Genomic DNA, 19,631 nt, shown 5'->3' with positions numbered 1-19,631 from the left:
TTTTTTACTAATGAGACCCTGGTGATCTTAGTGCTGTCAAAATGCTGCTGACATTTACATGAACTGATTGATTTTCTCATGGTACTCCCATTTCCCCTACCTATTTTTTCAATCAATGCTCCATTTTTATCTCATTACCCCTCATTGTTTCTAATAACCTTGATGTCAATGTGATGTTAACTATATTCATTTCTTATCTGTCCAATGACCTCAACATCAAGGCAACATTAAACCGTAATTAATTTATTCATCATTGCATTTTAATGTTGCTCCATAAGGATTCATTCCATTTACTTTTTAAGGTAATTTTCATGCCTACAGGCCCATAATTAAGATGTCGGCCAGCCACTCAATTGGTGATTTCCTACCCACAGGTTTTACCATTTGCACACCAATATTATAAACTTAGTCATTGTTAGATGATGATGAGTTAGGGCTTAACATCTTGTCGACATTGAGCTTATTAGCAATAGTAAGGGGTGATGAGATGAGAATAGAGCATTGACAAAGTAAATAGGTGGAGGGAACGGGAGAACTCCAAGGAAACCTATAAATTCAAGTCAACTTTTGATCCCGCCAGGAATCAACCTCTTGATTGTTGTTGTGGGAGGAGAGTGATCAAACCACTTATACGTTGTGGCTGTTGTTGACGTTAGAGCCTAATAATGTCATAATTAAGTTCTTATACTATAGCAGTTTGGTATGTTTCAATTTCTATTTATTTATTTTTTAGTTATTTAATATTTATTGTGACCCTGGTAAAATAGTACGTCTGTTTTTTTCAGTAAATGTCATTATTTGTTGTCATTAAGCTTTTTTTTAAAAGTTATATGCTGCTTAGTGTGCTTAGTTTAAAAAGGAAAGTGTTTTTATTACATTACTTATTCAATTTGTTTTTGTTTTTCAGTTGCAAGATGATGAAATGAAGACATTTTGCTTTGATCTTTATGTTGTTCTGCTGTCAAGGGAAATAACAGCTCTTTATCAGTTTGATTCCATAAAAGAAAGGAAACTTGTACGCAAAACAGAAGTAAGGTTGTCCAAAGCCTTTCTGAAACTTGCGAACTTGTTGAAAGATTATATTGGACTGTACAGAGAATGTTTACTTACAGCATTTTCTATCAACCCTACTGAAGAGTGCCATGAGTTGATAAAAGATGTTGCGGTTGAAAGTGGTGCATGTGATGTCTCATCTCGGAATCATGGGTGTAATGATAGTGATGGCAACTGTTACCTCCCTGGAAAGTGCTCAAAGGGATCAGTGAAAAGGAGTCAAACTAAGTCTCAATCTGTAAATTTAAGCTATGGACCAAATTCAGTACGTGATGCGCAGAACCATGCATTGACATTGGGATCTCCAAATCTACGTCTTACTCAACGAAGTTTGGATGATTTGGCATCAATATTACTTCACCCTCGTCATAAGGAACTACACTGGGACTTGGAATGGCCTGTACTAAACCAAAAATGTAATGAGTTCCGTAAAACTTGGAAAGACAGGAGGTACAGAGGTCAAAGACTGAGGTTTCTGAACATTGATTTTAAAAGACAAGTGGCAATAGATGATGGTGGGGATGTGGACAAATTAGCTGAAGATGATGATGATGACTTCATTGATGAGGATGAAGGTGATGAATTGGATGATACAGAGGAAAGAATGTCACATTATGAAGAGGAAACTGATGATGAGTATGAAGGGAGTGAGGATGAATATCATGTGGACAGTGATACAAATGAACATGAAGTTATTGATGTAGAAGATGGTGATGAAAGTTATCATGCAGAGGATAACATATTTGTAAAAGAAGAGAAAAATAGTTGCATTATTGATATTGGTAGTGATCACAATGAAGATTCAGCAGGAAATTATCAGGTACAAGATAATAGCAGTGATATAAGTGTTGTTTTTACCGATACTAAAAGGAGGAAGTTGAAATCTTGCAATGATGACTTAGCGGAACAGAGAAGAGAAGCCAGGTTAAATAATGGAAATTCAATCGGCAACTTTCCTTCATTGAATAATGAGCATTTCTTGAAAAGTTACAATCCTAGTTTAGTCAAGCTTGAAGATGATAATTTAGATGACAGTACCACTCATTCAGATAGTTTGGATTGTATGCAAAACAACCAGTTTTTGAATTGCTATAATTTCAGTTTGGTTCAAGTTCAGAGATCTGGCCAGCTTCATGATAAAGAGGAAAGTGGCAGTTCATCAGTTAAAACTCTAAATACTGTGCTTGAAGAGAATGTTCGTCATTACAATGAAAATGAATCCCACATTCATGATAAAGCTAATCACACAAGTGGTGAGCATCATAAAAGAGTAGCATGTGTGAAAGGTGATTTGAATACAAATGAAGACATAAAGCCAGTATTTGTTGGGAATTATGTTGCATATGTTGATATTGGTTATGATACTGATGATGATATTGCTGAAATGGTTGAATATCAGAGAAAGGATACATCGTTTAATGACAGTGAAAATGTAACTGGAACATCAGACAGTTTCGATACAAATAATTGTGCAATTTCCGAGTCACCTGTTAGTCCAGAACATAAAGAAGACCATATTCTTTCCCAAGCCAAAACAACAACAACAACTCAACAAGATGAAGTATTATTCTGTGATAGAATATGCAGTGTGTCCTCTTTTCATGTACATTCGCCTGAGCCACCGCCTGGATATTCTGATGATGACTCAAACCAATGTATTGATTTATCAAGTCAGTGTATTGATTTGAGTACTCATTTTCGTGGCTATAGAAATAATACACCTAATGTTCCAACTACTCATGCTCTTGCATCTCCTTCTGTCACAGAATTGTGTGACTCAAGTGAGTTTCCAGAATCTCCCAATTTGCCAGATGCATCGAAGTTGCCTAATTTACCAGAAGATCATTCACGTGAATCTGCAAAATTGAGTATCTGTAATTATTCAAATGCACATGGTGTCTCTACTGATAAGCATTCTTCTTTTAAACGTTCAAATTTGTTGAATGATTGTTCACAAAATTCAAGATCTATTTTATTCTCTCAAAAACAGTCTCCAGAAGTTGGCATTATGCCACATTTTATTCAAGAGTCACCTGTTTTGTATCCTTTTGCACATACAAACTGTCAAGCTACTGTACATCATAATGCTGAGCAACTAAACAGTGATACAGATACTGTGTTGGATTTATGTATTAGAAACACTGGTTTGGAAAGATTACAAGATAGAGATGACAATTTTGATCACTCTGCTAATGTAGCTTGCACTCGAGGTGTACTGACATCAGATACAGTTGTTGAGCAATCATCAGATATTGAGAAAAACTGTGGTGGACAACCGGAAGTAAATGACAGTTTGGATAATAGTTCCTTTGTAAGTAGCAATGCAGTTTCGAGAAGTGATGCTTGTTTGGAAAATTCATATCCAGTTATGACAAAGAATTCATTAACTGGGACAATCCAAGCCTATGATTTACGCTCCAGATTAGTACCAAAAATAAAATTTTCACCTAAGAAAAGATATGGATCAAGGCAGAAGTTAACAGCTGTAACTGCAGCAGGCAGTGTGTTAGCTGGCACAGGGGTAATTTTAGCAAAATCACGCCCTATTACTCGATCATGCACTATATTGGCTAGGTCTGATCATTCAGGAGGTCAAAAAGATGCTGTAATAACTGAACCTGTGTTACGGATCAGTTGTCAAAACCAGCGTGATGTTTTTACTGAAAACAGTAAAATTAAATCTCGTATGGTGAGACAGCGAGAACTGAATTGCAAGTTAAACACTCGGAAAACTAGAGTAACTACTACTAGATCTGTTCATGAAAGTCCAGATGCTGTACGAGGGGTACAAACAAGATCAAAATCTAAAGAAAGTCAATTAAGGGCGCTTTTGGAATACACTAACTGTAAAAGTGATTGTGGACTCACTCATGCTATTATTGAGAGTACAAATGTTGTTGATAAAAAATCTGATGAAAAGATTGGTTCTATGTCTAAACCTGTTGCTCATGATACAAACAATACAACTCCCGAACGCAGAAAGCACAACTCTGTGAAGAATAAAATAGAGAAGGGTTTATCAGTCAAAAAAAGTGGTAAAGGTGATGCAAAAACTCGTAAAAAGAAATGTAATGTGTCTTTGTTAGAGAATTCTAAAGGTAGCTTAGATTGTCAAAGAGGAATAAGCAAAGGCAAGGCACATTACCAGCGCAAAGGCACAAAGAAGCTTTCAGATATCAACACTATTAAAAGTAGTTGTACAAAACAATCAGAAAATGAATACTTTGTGAAGGTACCGGAAAAAAACATTAAAAATCTTAGAATGACTAAACCACCAAAAGCAAAAGAAAAATTAAGTGCATTTAATGAAAGTCGGCCTGACATGAAGACAGTGCGACGTAAAATTGATGAAATAGCAATTCCGAAGAGTGCTTCAAGGGTGCATAATTTGGATGGTAGTACTCTGACAGTTAAGAAATCAAAGATAACAAAATCAGTCTGCTCTAGAAATGTTTGTTCAGATGTTTTAATTCAAAAAACAAAAACTCGAAGTGGGAGAATTTGTACTGTGATCAAAACCAATTTTGACAGAAAAAACCTAAGTTTTTGTACAGTAGCAAGTGGGTGTGAACACCTTGCTGAGACAATTTCTGGGCTTAGTTCTTTAGAAATGATATCACCTCCTCCAGCTGAGTCTACTGTGAATGTTGTTCAAGTAAGTGGTATCATAAATGACCAAGAAAGACCTTTAAGTCCTAAAATTAATAATCAGAATTTACAGTGCACTGATGAATCTTCAGACATGAACACAGATCCAAATGCCTCATGTTTATCCACAGATGCAAATTCAGTAACTTCTGATGACACAGGCCATCAAACTGAATCACTTTCAGAGAACTTTTTACACATATCAACAGCACGCACACAAACATTCCAGAATATTGATGCACAGATGAAAGTGAAAAGCAATGTCCAGACTGAAATCAAATACTTAACAACTACAAATGAAGTGAATAAAATACTGCAAAGTACATTACCAGATACAGGTCAGAGTTCTAGCAACATTGTGGTAACAGATGTGGGACAGATATTATTGTCGCAAGAATCTGAACATGATCCGTTCCATGAAAAGCGTAATTTACCTGTTGGAGGTGACACAAACTCAAAGTTACATAGTAGTGCAGAAGTGAAGTCTATGGCAGTGCATACAGGCTCACCTATTTCTTCCGAAAATCAAAGCATTGTAAAAGGTAAAGTAAATGCTGAAAATGCTTTCCAGCATGTCTCATTAAGTGAATCTAACATTAAAGTGAGTATCCAGGCATCAACTTGCATTCAAGAAAGTAGTCAGCCATTAGCTTCAGAATCTAGTGCTGCTCTAGCCTTGCAAGTGAATGTTACGTCTCAGAGTTGTGAAAACAATTCTCAAACCAATTTAAACAATATTGGTATAAATGTTATTGCAAGCTTGATTTCATCTACGGATGTGAGCGATTCTAACAATGTCTCTGAAGTATTTAAAACCAGTGGAAAATCTCAAAGCCCTCAGAAATCTTCTCGTGGTGAAAGTGATGTCTTATGTACAATCCAGTCAAACATCCAAATTCCAACTATTCATTCAGAACAAATGAAAAATTCAGGTCATGTACCTGATCAAAATTTTATTGTGTATAATTTATCGGGGAAGAAAGCCAACAAGGTCTGTGAAGAAGGAATATTGTGTTTGTCTCAAGCAACACTACCAAAATTTCAGCAAGCATTTGGCAAAACAGTCTATCATACTAATTCATCTTCTACAGGTGTAAATGCAACTAATTTGACTTCACAAGTAATTAAAGAAAAGGTCCTTCAAAATAATTGCACAAAATTGGAAGTTATTTCAGCACAGGCAGCATCAAGTGGTTGTATATCAAATACTGTTCTTTCAAAAGCTGTTCAGACAACTTGTGTCTCTGATTTATCAGAGATCCAAACATCACAAGCCCATTCAGCAGAAGTACTTGCTGCTGACAGGAATGAATCTGCAATAAGTTCACTACAAGAAGTAGCTACCAGAAAAACTCAAAAGAGTTCTAACTGCTTGACATTTCAGTCATCACGTTGTGATTCCAGAACTTTTACGGAGGTGCATACACAGCAAAATACCAACATTGTGGATACAAGCCTTGGTTTGGCGCAAAAGACTGTAATTGGAACGCGACCAAATTTTTTACGCTCCACAAATCCTGAACTTTCTGCAGCATCTAGTTGTGTTACAATGAAATCAGTTGTCATTCCTAAAGTGTCTTCTGGAAAAAAGTCCATAAATTGTGGCAGGATTACTTCATTTCAGGCTAATAATTTACAAACATCTACTGTTGTTGTAAACTCAATTACATCAAGAACTTTAAATTGTGATAGTCAAAGTTGCCAGGAACATGAAGTCTTGGTTATTGATTCCTCATCAGATGAGGAAATTTGCTATTTAGGAGCCCGAACAGTTCCTTCTACTGCCATACAGAATGGAACACTTGCAGCTGACCAGAAAACTTGTGCTACACGTGCAGGACTAGCACAGCCAAGGCCATTAATGCATATATCTGGTTGTCATACTCCTAAAGTTAGTTCTACTGTGTTGAAGTCGTGTATGAACTCGCCAACATCAAAACGCTCTTCAGGTTCTTCTGTGCATATGGCCTCTGGGGTAGTGCAGATACCGCAAATTAATAACACACCAGATCCTATTATGACAACACCACCTACTCCATTGGACCCAAGCACAGCGAAGTTAATTAGAGAGTTTGAAGTTGTTATGGAGGAAGTTACAAATACTTCTCAAAGAAAAGAACGAAACACTGGATTACCTCAGGTCCCAACAAGTACCCACGTTGTTTCTCCACAGAGCTTGCATTCAAAGTCTCTGGCAACATCAAGCATAAAAGTAAGTTCAGCTGTGACAACTGCAACACCATTTACACATGATGTTTTCACTGTTTCATCAACAACTTCATTGTCTTCATCCCCTCCATCTTCTGTAGGAGTGGTTGTAACATATGGCAGCAATGCCGAAACATCAGATGTAAATGTCACATATGTTGTGCCATCTCAGTCTTCAACTGGAGTTACAGTAACCTATGTTAGTTCTCCACCAGCAGTTGCTGTAACATTTGTTACTACAAATCCATCTGTTGCTGTGACTTATGTGGGCTCATCTCCAGCATCACCAGGAATTTCTTCTGTTTCAGTTCTTAATAATGCCCCGTGTGCAAACAGCAAGGTTTCTTCCACTCCTGTTGTAACGTCTTATTGTCAGTCTGTAACTTCACCAGCTCTGAGTGTAACTTCGCAAAATTCATCGAGTCCTTGTGTTACGCCAGCACCTTTATCATGTGGTAAAAGTCCTAAACCATCAAAATCATCCAAAACAAAGTCTGTAAAAAGCAGTGTATGTGCATCTTCTAAAGCATCTCCTGTACCAAAGCTTTTGCAAAAACCACAAGAAGATGAGCAAACAGCTCAGAGGATCTACGCTATTTTGGATGAATATGCAGAACAGTTACGTAATTCCCCAGATTTAAACAATAAACCTGCACCTAGGCGCAGGTCAAATCCACCAACAAATCCAAATCATTCATCAAAAAGAAAGAAATCGCAGACGAAAGCAAAGCTTTTAGGACAGCAGTCATCTAGCACTGTTCCAGAAATGAGCCCAGGAACTGATGATCCGCGTACAATTGGAAGTGAAGATAGTTCAAGTGGTATCACTCAATTATCTCACATTCAAGATTCACCTGCTCCATCTGCTTTAAGCACAGATGAAAGTGTTAATTTACGTGATGCATCATCTGTGGATAATTCTGTTGAAACTGAAAGTTTCACCATTGATGAACAAGAGAGCCACCATAAACTTAACCGGTTAATTCTTGCTGATGCAAATAGTACAATTCAGGGAAGAACTGTTATTGTTCAGGAAGCTAATCATAATTCATCTGATGTTGCTGGTTCTGGAAATTCTGCATTAGTAAGTGGAAAATCTGTTGTAGTGGGAAGTACTTTACCTTTGTATGTTTCTAGTGGAGTGCGCCAAGTATTTCTTCCAGTAACACCTGGGTTAGCAGCTTCAGTGCACAGTCGATCTGTGATGGTTTCGAAAGGCTCAAAAGTATTTCGTGTTCAAGCAATGCCAAGTGCTTCCATCCAGATGTCTCCTGCAAATGGCTCAGTTCAAGGCACTGCACTTGTAGTTCGGCAAATGCCAGTGGGAACACCTGTATCAGTATTGAGCCATCCTGCTGTCAAACAAGTACGATTGCCTGCAGGAAGCATTTCTTCGCAGACTTTGACTGGAGTAACTGCACAGCCACCAGTAGTATTGCCCCCAGGAAGTCATCATTTGGCATCTTCTGTTAACCCAGTATCTTGTGCCACATATCAGGATAATAAGCAGGCACCAACCAAATTAGAATCAAAAGATGTGTCTGGTAGCATTACAGCAGTTATTAGCACAACTGATAATATCCACTTGAATACACAGTCAACTACAACAAATGCCGTTCAATCAGTAGATATATCCACAACGTATCATGACCACTTGTCGGCATCAGTTACCACTTTGATAACTTCAAACTTATGTGAAGCATCAGAAAAAATTACTTGCTCAAAAGTAGATAATGTTGCTAACATTCCTGATGGAAGCAGTATGAACTCCTTGAATCCAAAAAACTCTCATTTCATTCTAGGCAGCACAAATGAAAAGAACTCTGTTGATTCAGAAATTACCTCTACCAAGTCTTCAGCTTCACTTTTATGCAATCAGCAAGTTGAATGTGCAAGATATCTGCAAGATGATCGCAATTTTCGTTGTATTGGTGTTAATTTTGCTAGTCCAACCAAAGTAACAATAAATGATATTCAGTCATCTATGAAAAGTGATTATGTTGTTATTGGTGAGGACAAAGAAATTCCTAGTTCTGTTCGAAAAGCTAGCAATGAAAGTGAATCTGGTGCAGAAACTTTAATAGTGGATGCACAAAATGAAGTTCCATCCAGTGAAGTGACTAATGAAGAGCTTGATGCAGAATCTTTACCTGATGGTCCATCTACAGATGAAAATGCTCCCAGTTTATTGTGCAGATCATCTGAGTTTGAGATCCAAGAGGAAGAAGCCAGTGGGGATGCAAACCAAGAGAGTACAAGCTACAGACGTGATAATACGTTGAACATAGGTATGTTTTACAAATATCATGTAGATAATTTTACTAATTTAATGTGTTATTTTATAAACTTAATGTTTTGGTAGTAGTCCAAATGGGTATCTTTTTGTTAAAAGGTAGGATCTTCAATACCTCAATATCCCTCATTACTGGGTGATATAATAAGTAAAGAGTACTGATGAAATTTTCATTAATTTTAACACTTAGCCTGTTTAGAAATAGTACATAAACTAATTGTACAACTGGCATTTGTTGGAGTTTGAAGTTTTTATCTATATTTTAATATTATTAATATTAATTTATTTTACTTTGCTAACTAAATACAGTAAAACTGTCAAGATGTTTTTCAAGGGACTGTTTTAAGAAAATATCTTAGTTGGGAAAACCGCTTACATGGGAAAAGGAAGAATTTTTCTACTTAGTTTGTTTAAAGTATACATGAATAAATTGACAGGTGGTAACATTTTCTTATATCTAAGTCCTAAACCTATGAAACAAAAGTTTAAATCCTTTTCGGAAAAAAAAATTATATGTGTTTGAATAAAAACATACAAAAAAAGAGCGCATGTAACTCGGTACCTGTGATAGAAGTGAAACTACTTTTGCCATTCGAACCTCGAATTATAAGTATATCGTAAGGGGTAAAACGGCAGCGAGAGAAAAAGAGAGAAAGAAAACAATTTTTCTAAATAAACATGAGCCAACAAAATTATTACTCTTTTCAAAATAACTGCTCAGAATATTAATAATTAATGATCAATCAATAATCATTAACAATAAATATTACTCACTGTTGAAATAATCACAGCATAAAATGTTATGTTAAGATTTTCAGGACCCCAACTATAGCATGCAAATAATTCTAACTACAATTCATACACATTTTAAAAAGTAGCTCAAATTCGATAAATTTTACTCTCAACCACATTTATAATATTACTTAGTATTACTCAGCAAAACCATTTATACATTTTAATAACATGATAAAACAGCGCGGGAATTTTGGCTTTAATTTCTTTTTCAAGTATTTAAGATCCTAACTTTATTGTAATTATTATTAATTTGTTTCAAATAGAAATAATAAATAAACAAACATTAACTAATAAAATGATTACTCACATCAAAATAACAGGTCAGGATATGAATAATTATTGAACAATCAATATTCAGTAATTAACAATAAATATTACTGTTGAAATACTCAAACCATTAAGAAAATTTTTTAGTAAATATCAAAGCTAGGATTGATTATGATAAATTAGTTTTTCATTTAATTTTATATTATGTGTAGATCAGATGTGATCAAGCATTTTTCTAGACTGATTTTATTGATCTGCAAATATCATCTTATCATTGAGTTATAGTGCAACAGATTTTGCCAATAGGCTATATAGACATAGCGCAATGTATTCATAGGCATTGGTAATGTTCTGCCATTGACTGAATGAACAATGAGTAATATGTTCACCGCTCCGCGACGCGAAAACTAAACGGCACAGACCTTCCTCACAGTAATTCTTTACATTATAACCCTATTGCCACAAAGTGAAAATAAAAACCATATTCTATGCACAGGATTTGTTTAAACTTTTTTTAAACTACATATTCTTAGTTGTATTCAACATATTTACATGCTCGTGGACTTATAATTATAATACGGTTTGTGTTTTAGTTAATCAAATGATAATACGTGACAAATAATTACCCTATCAAACTAAAGTGTTAAAAGCATTATACCAGCAAAAAATATTTAGTTACACAACTAAAACAATACTCATATACCACTGTTTAACAATACTGATTTACATAAGTAATTAAAATAAAAGGTACTTAAAAGAACATCATTTTCTTGTGAAGATGGCCAGTGATGTGTGGTGCACAATAACCTCAAACCTCGTGTTGCCCTCTTCCCAAGTCGGAGTGGCATCAGCCGCAGATGGGTTCCAACCGGCACGACCCGCCTATCCCTGCAGCATGACAGGGTTAAACCTAGCCACACGCCACTATGTGGAGCCTGCAGCTCGCCAAGTTCTCTGCACCGTCCGCAACTGTTTAGCTTCAGAAATCGTTTCACAACAGTGTTTCACTTAAACGTTGCTTTAAAATTTGGCCTTGAAATTTTACTCCATTGTACTCAAAGAAGTTTCCCTTCAAAATACAAATTGGACAACTTTGTATTTCTGTTAATTAAATAAGTAAACTGTGATATCCTAACAAGTAATGAATTTTAACTTTAAAAAAATTGTTCTAAACGGGAAACAAATTTTTTGGGCATCTCCTTTCATGGGAAATAATAATGTAGATCTTATGGAGGAAATGGTGGGACCAAAACATTTGACTGTATTAGTCAGGAAATGGTATTGTGCAGGAACTTCTTAAACCAGTTTTACTGTATTTACTTTTAAAACTACTTCTTGCATTAAAGTTTGAGCTGTGAATAAAAGTCATGAATCAATAGCTGTAGTTGAGCACACACACACACAATTTTTGGCTCATTATCTAGCTACGCTGGCACTAAACACTAAATCACGATCATGTACTTAAATTTAGTTTTACATACATGAACTTAGCATTGGGGTTAATATCTATGCAAGTCAAGTCCGTGCCAGTTCGTGTGGATTCTAGGTTTTGAATGTTGGAATTTCTTGAAATTAGCAGTGTTAGATATCAAAATTTCTTAGATGGCTTGATATGGGTATTTTTCCAAACATTTAATAACAAAAATTAAATGTGTTCTGCTGTATCTTCATTTTTTTATGAAATGCTTGATCAACATTTGAATAGCCCAAAAAATTTGCGTGAATACTTGCACTAAAAGACAGCCCTAACAAAATAAGTGTACAAGTACACCTGCCCCTCAAAGTAAGGCCCTAATTTTTTTTCAGGAAAACAGTGCTAATCAATTACAAATAGAATAGGTACTTTTTTTCCATAAGAGTAATTAATGTTAATCAAAATAATTTGTTTTCCAATCATGTAAGTGTGCTTGCTGACTACCATTTTAATCAAAACATTACTCCTGTTAAAATCAATTTCCAATACTTATATACAGTAAAACACAGTTTTAACGAACTTCATTAGAGAGAACAATTCATTACTACGAACTATGCCTTTGGTCCCGTCAGACGTCCATATAACATAACGTAAAAATATTTCACTAGTACGAATTTTCTCGCTCAAAATTTTAAAATATTCTATAAATTTTCATTTAAACGAACACTTTTCTGCCCGGCACGGTAAACGACAAACGGATAAAATCGTCGCCATTCACCCACGAACTGCCATCTTATTTATTTTGATACGCGCCATAGATGACTGCAATGGACTAGTGTTGAAATTAATGCAAAAAACTGGTGTAGCGACTAAGGCGCTGCATTGTGGTGTTCGCTGACATTACTCTTTGTTCTATGCTTGCACGACGTGTTTAACTGATGCGAAGTTCTACATCATAAAATATTGCTACACACACATCTCTGGTCGTTTCCTTGTTTATTGTTTGAGAAACGTGGCTATACTACGAGTATAACTTATTTTTACATGTGTTGGGTCCATTTGTTTTAATAGTTTAAAAAACTGTACTACTGAACATGTCTTCTAGGAAACGAAAGGCGATTGATGTGAAACTTGAAATGTTAAAAGCAGTAGATAAAGAAAATAAAAAGACTGATGTGGCTAAAAAGTTTGGTATCTCCAAATCAATATTATCCACAATTCTCACCCCGCGATCCAGTTTTGAAGACAATAAAATGTAAAAAAAATTTTCCGAACTTTTAAATTTTATATTTTTGATTTATTACAGCATTTTTGCAAACAGCTTGTCTTGATTCCAAAGGTAGGCTTACTGTTTTGGCAAACAACTTACCTACGTATTTCCGTATTGTACATATACATACTAGTATGTATGTATGTAGTATGTATCTTGATCCCAAAGTATAGCTGTTAAAGTAATTGATGCTTGTACCACTCATATTCATGGTTGATACAGGACTAGAAAACCGGGAAATGTCAGGGAAATTAAAATGGTCAGGGAATTCCAGGAAATGTCAGGGAAAATTCTACGAATTCTGGAAATTTTAAAGTTGCGTATAATTCAATCAAAGCTTTGTTTTGATGCGCTCGTACCGCTACCGAACGACTCCGCTAAAAGGCTGCTGCTTAAGGCACACGGCAACTGCAACTTTTTTTTTTACTTGGTCTACGATTGTCCGTTGCAATAGGCTTTTACGCGAACCCAGGCCTTCATTTGTTCGTGTGTTGCTCCTTTTTAATTTGCCCTTGAGACTTTGTATTATGTTCCGTTCCATGCAGTGAACTACAGAACGGGCATGGCGTCGCTTATCTTTTTAAGGCTATTTTCACGTGGAATAAGGTGATTTCAAAGCTTATTACGTGAATTTAAAGGCGTTGTTTTAGGTGACGTTAGTTTTTGATGCGATTATAAGAAAATAAAGTGCATTTTGATAAATAGGCAATACCAATTCTAATTTTTAAAACTACCAAGCTGATACGAAAACACGTGGCTTTTGTGTGCGGTTATATTTTTTTTTTAATTTTTTCTACCTATTTTTTTAATTACTTTTTTTTCAACCGTTATAATCCGTGAGTTCTGTTGCGTGACACTTACATTGTGTATAAAAAAATATGCATAACTGAACATGTTTTTCCCCAGAATCATTAGTTAACATTGTAAGATTGTAAGAGTATTGCTTGTTGTAATGCTGCTATTGTAATTCTCTAAGAAGGCCCGTTATATTGCTAGGTGTGAATTTGTAATAGTTTTTGTATTTGTGTAATTATATTTTTTTAAGAATTCATAAACAATAATGTTTTAACCTAACCTGAAAATATTAATATGTACTTTTTTTTTAGCTTAGAGATGTCGAAGAAAACTACTTTTAAGGAGAATTGGCTGTAAATATGTAGTGTACGGATTAGCACCAAAAAATCGTACAAATCTGAAATAACTTTCATTATATGCTCTTTTACGTCCTCTTTTCATAACCGCCTGCGGAGATAAGAAATCCCAATTACTTTTGGAGATATCGCTGTTCTTATTTTGCAATACAAGACCTATGTAATCATTCGACCGTTGCCATTTTATATTTTGCCGTGTGCGCGTGAATGCCTAAATAACAGAAATTTTCAGTTAGGTAAGGTTAGTTACATTATAAATACTACAAATTAAACGGAAATTAAAAATAATATCAATTTATTTTACTTGTATAGTTTTAAGTATTTATGATGTAACTGACCTGAACTAACAAAACGGGACAAAGGTAGATTAGGTCAGCTACAGACCTGCCAACTCTCACGATTTTGGCGTGAGGCTCACGATTTTAAGGTCCATCTCACGCCCTCACGCCAAAATAGTGTTTCCTCACGATTATTCGGGGCCCCAAGATTTTGTTTGTAAAAGTTACAAAACAAGTTTTACGAAAGCTTACAGTAACGAGTTTCCATCAATACTCGAGTCACGTAAAGGAAGCTATTTTGCGTTTTGTAGCGTGTGCCGTGCTGATTTTTCTATCTCACATAGTGGAAGAGGAGACATTGTGAAACATGTCGCTACAAAAAAATACAACTAACACGTGAAGTGTATTGCTCCAATAAAAAAAAAATAATTTTGCTGTGAACAGTGATAATAGTGTTACACGAGCAGAATGTTATTTTACATCTTTTTTAGTTGCGGCCCTGCATGATCACTACACGACTGCGCTAAATTATGTTCAACTAAATTAAATCTGCAACCTATAATTTGTTGAAATAAATTTTGAAGCATAGACCATGTAACATATGTACAGGTATGTCACTTAAATTTAAAGTTTCTCATTTGTTGTTTTGTATATCTAACTTGTATTTATGGGCCTGAAAATTTTTATCGAGGACCTCATGATTTTTTAAATTTGAATGTTGGCAGGTCTGCAGCTACATTATAAATACTTTGAAACTGAACGGACATTAAAAATAATAAAATTAATTTTAATGTAGCTGACCTAACCTAACAAACCGGAACAAAGGATTAACAGTAGGAACGAACGTAATTTTTTAAAGCATAAAAATTTGAAACGTTAAAAACTCACCTAAGTTGAAGGCGGCCTATTGGTTCATTTGAATATTGGCCTATCACGAACTATCACGTGACAACATTATCCAAAAAAAAAAAAAAAAAATATTGATACCCGTAAACAAAAAACAATGGTGTTAGCCGTGTGAATGTGCAGGTATAGTGAATAACATTTAAAAATTCGATATCTCCAAAAGTAATTGGAATTTCTTATCTCCGTAGGCTGTAATGAAAAGAGGACGTAAAAGAGCATATAATAAAAGTTATTTCAGATTTTTATAAATTTTCTTTACAATAATTAAAATTTAAAACTTCGATATCTCCAAAAGTAATTGGAATTTCTTATCTCCGCAGGCGGTTATGAAAAAAGGACGTAAAAGAGCATATAATGAAAGTTATTTCAGATCTGTACGATTTTTTTGGCGCTAATCCGTACACTACATATTTACCGAATTGGCTCAAGGAGCCACAGTTTCAGCATATCAAACCCTCTGCTAAAAACATAATTCTGCGTACTGCATTTTGTGCTACAAAAGTATTCAACTCAGCAATATGGGTCGAAGAGCTCTCACCAGCCATGTCGAAGGAAAAAAACACATTCGCAATTCTGCCGTCAAAATAACACCAAAAAAACCTTACTTTACATGTTGAAATTTTTATATTACATTTAATCATATGCACACTAATATTTATGGTATGTACTTCAAAAGAAATTCAGGGAATTTTTCTCTTAAATTTCTGGAAAACAGGGAAAAGTCAGGGAATTCTAAGATTATTTTTCTGTAGCAACCATGATATTGGTATTAGATTTTCTACTTTGTTTTTTAACAAGATCGAGTTATGTTAAAAACCCCAAATCAGGCAATCATTGTGATTGTGGTATAAAGAACTTCATTATAACAAACCGCCATAATTTTGGTCCCTTCATGTTCTTTATAATGAAGCTCTACTGTATGTCAAAATAAATTTTAAGTTCTTTAACCCTTTCCTGCCTAGAAATGTAAAACAAAAATTGATTTTTGTAATTTTTATTTAATTTTTATATTTAAGTAGGCATAAAAGGAGAGCCTAATTTTTTTTCCAAATTTTTAAATTTATATTTAATATATTTTTTAATGATGGGACTTTCAAGTCCCGACAGACATTCATCATGTGTCCAGCTAAAAAAATGTTGCATATAATACTGCCGGGAGCTACTTTGTAACCATTATTTGTATTTCAAGAAATGAAATTTCAATTAACAGTACATGTTAATTTGCAGAGTTATGTTTAAATAAAAAAATTACAAATGCAATAAAATATTTTTTCTGGCATATTTTAAATTCTTTTTCTCACTATTTAACAATTACACACATTATTCTGAGACCTACAAGAATGTAAATAGCAAAACCATAAAAAGCTGGACAACACTGCAACAAATTATGCAAAACACAACATAAATGAATTCCCGTGTTTATTTTTGCCGAACCTCATGATAAAGAGAGAAGCAATTTTTTTTGTCGTTACAGCAAAGGTGAACTTTACAATGTGAGCATTGTGAGAAAGGCCGGGATTCAACTTTGTTGACACTGCAAACCTCACATCTGCCTTGCTTTTCAGTGAATTTTGGCCAGTGTATACCTCTGTTCGTTAGCCGGACATCTTTTGACACAGAAAATGCCAACTTTCTTCTTTTTTGTGAGCTTCCTTGTGAACTGTACTTTCCTTCCAAGGTTCTCTTTCTCGAAGAAGCGATGGCTTTCTGACTGAGAATTCCTTGTACTACAGACCGACGAAATTCCAAAACATAGACAAAAGCATTGACGAAAGCAATGTCCAGCGCCAAAAAAACAATCTGTGCCACCATTTTCTGGCCTTGCGGTCTACACAGTATAATGCTCGTAGACGATCTGCTAAGTCCACTCCTCCCATATACTTGATGTAGTCCGAGATTGCTACTGGGAAATTCACAACCACCTTGGAACCATCCTTTACAGTTCTTGCCACAGTTGTTGTTTCAGACCCGTGGAAATTCGAAACCAAGTTTACACCTTTGTTATCTTTCCACCGAAAAACTTAATGTCAAGTGAAGAAAAGCGATAGTCGTGCTCACCACGTTTCAGCTTGTTTTCAGGTATCATATTATGTGAGAGTCCTTTCCTGTTGTTTCTAATTGTGTCACATGCAAGTACACCTTCAGTCTGTAGTTTCTCAAGCAAAGGAAAGGATGAAAAATAGTTATCAAAATACACTATTTTTGATTTACCCCAGAACTTCTTTGTAAGTTGAAGAACAACTCGTTCCCCAAGGCCATAATTCTCAAACTCATTTTCAATCTGTTCATTTTTCCCTTGATAAATTTCAAACTGATGCGTGAACACTTTTTGATCAGAAATGGTCCACAACTTGTAACCTCTTTTGATTGGTTTCATAGGGTTGAATTGTTTTAGAGAACTACGACCTTTGAAACAAATCATTGACTCGTCCACACTCAGCTCACGTGTTCCATGATACACTTCAGTAAACACTTTGTTTAGTGTATCAATCATTGGCCTAAGCTTATAAAGTTTATCTTTGTTGTTTTGTTGCAGCGATGTATTGTCATTGACATGAAGTTTTGACAGAATAGCTTCACCTGTCTCTGCTCATAGCTTCTGACAGATCTGTGGCAGAGTTCCAGTAGTCCTTCCAGGATGACAGTTTATGGTAACCCATTAGAAAATTTATGCCAAAAAAACACAAGCACTTCTTCTTTTACGTTGAGTGGCTTACCTTGTTGTGTAGCATACAAGTTGGTTTGACAAACTATGGGTTGAATGATTTCTTCTATCAGCTCCTTGAAGACATCTGTAGGTGTATTACAGTTTCCAAATTTTTCTTCAGCAACTCCTGGAAAAATGTATATATAAAAATAAATAAGTATTTTATTTATTGTCATAATAGCACCATTATTTTTCAAACAAAAACAACATACCAACTGGTTCATTGTATGGTGGAATAACAGTTGCTTTCTCTATTTTTTTCCATTTCCAATTTACAGTAGACTCGATTATCCGGGGTAATGACTGGCAAGGGGCCCACGGATAATCGAAAAACACGGTTAATGCGGTGACGGGGGAAAAAATTATTTAATTAATTTTTTTTTATCCCGACTGTCGATACAAACACTATAACACCCGCCTCTCATAGTAACGTCCAAATTTGTTTCAGTAAAACATTGCACTAATAATAAATCAGCGATTAAACAACGTATATTTACATTACAAAAAAATATTGAACAGATTAAATTTAAATTAAAAAAATCACGAAACACATTGTTTACATAATATGGCTAGGCATTCCTAATAGGCGCTAAAAACATTTCAGTTACACAATAATAATAATGCTTTTAATATACAAGATATATTTGATTTCTAATAGGATTTCAAAATAACATAAAAACTTGAGTGTGTTATATTATAACACAAAATTATTTAACCTGTTAACGTAATTCCCGACTCTGTTGTTTACAAAGTGCGTTACTGCCTTGATAAGCCACTAGCGCAGCCTGTTTTGTCTGAGTTAAACTAACCCTGAAAGCTTCTGGCTTTTCTCACCAGAGCTGCTACTTCGAGGTGCGGGTGTATATTATGTACATCGTAGGTACGTACATTATGTACACTTACCCGAATATGTACATCAATGCAGCATTTTCTAGCTTGATTCACAACAAACATTATTTTAATACATACGTAATAGGTACTAAAGTGTTCACATAATTCACAAAAAAACAAATGCAGTGCATACAACAAAAACATAGTATTTTACCGTCACCACCACAGTTACACCGCAGTAAAAAAAGTCTTTTAATGACGTCTGCTTCTTGGATTCATTTTCTTTCTTACGAATATTCGAAAGAATTATCCGTAAAACCATTTTGTCCGTAAGGAGGCTATGTTCGTCCGTGTCCAGGTAGTCGAGAAGTCCTTCGGCATAACTGCGAGCGAGGGTGTGTGACACTTTTACAGGCTGTTCACCTTCACTCTCGCTTCCAGTTTCTTCCTCTTTCTCTTCCCCTTTGATTTTCTGAACGATGTCATCATCAGTTAGTGCAGCAAAGCCAGGCTGGTTTGCATCACATTCAAACCATTCTACAATGTCTTGCTCACGTACTTGCTCGCCACCTGATACATCATTAGCAAGTTGCGCTAAATGTGCAGCTGGAATTACCATTTCGTTATTAGCGAAACCTAGGAAATCATCTTCATTATCTGGAATAATTTTTCTCCATGATTTTACTAACGTTAATGGTTTTACTCGATCCCATGCTGCAGCAATTTCGTAAATAGCATCCAGAACACTGTAGTTTTTCCAAAATGATTTTAAATCATTTCCTTCATCAATGCATTTCTGGAGCAAACTTG

General features: G+C 35.2%; 1 protein-coding gene across 4 annotated transcripts in view; it reads left to right on the top strand.

The window, feature by feature from the left end:
- LOC134529513 (uncharacterized) overlaps window positions 1–19,631 on the top strand; it is a 159,521-nt gene that overhangs the window by 121,069 nt on the left and 18,821 nt on the right. For all 4 annotated transcript variants that reach the window (XM_063363671.1, XM_063363674.1, XM_063363673.1 and 1 more), the window contains one exon: window positions 908–9,197. In XM_063363671.1, coding sequence (XP_063219741.1) covers window positions 908–9,197 — 8,290 coding nt within the window. The remainder of the gene's footprint in view (window positions 1–907; window positions 9,198–19,631) is intronic.

The sequence above is a fragment of the Bacillus rossius genome, chromosome 2, assembly GCF_032445375.1.
Source record: "Bacillus rossius redtenbacheri isolate Brsri chromosome 2, Brsri_v3, whole genome shotgun sequence".
Classification (NCBI taxonomy): domain Eukaryota; kingdom Metazoa; phylum Arthropoda; class Insecta; order Phasmatodea; family Bacillidae; genus Bacillus; species Bacillus rossius.
This window is presented reverse-complemented; position numbering and strand designations above follow the sequence as displayed.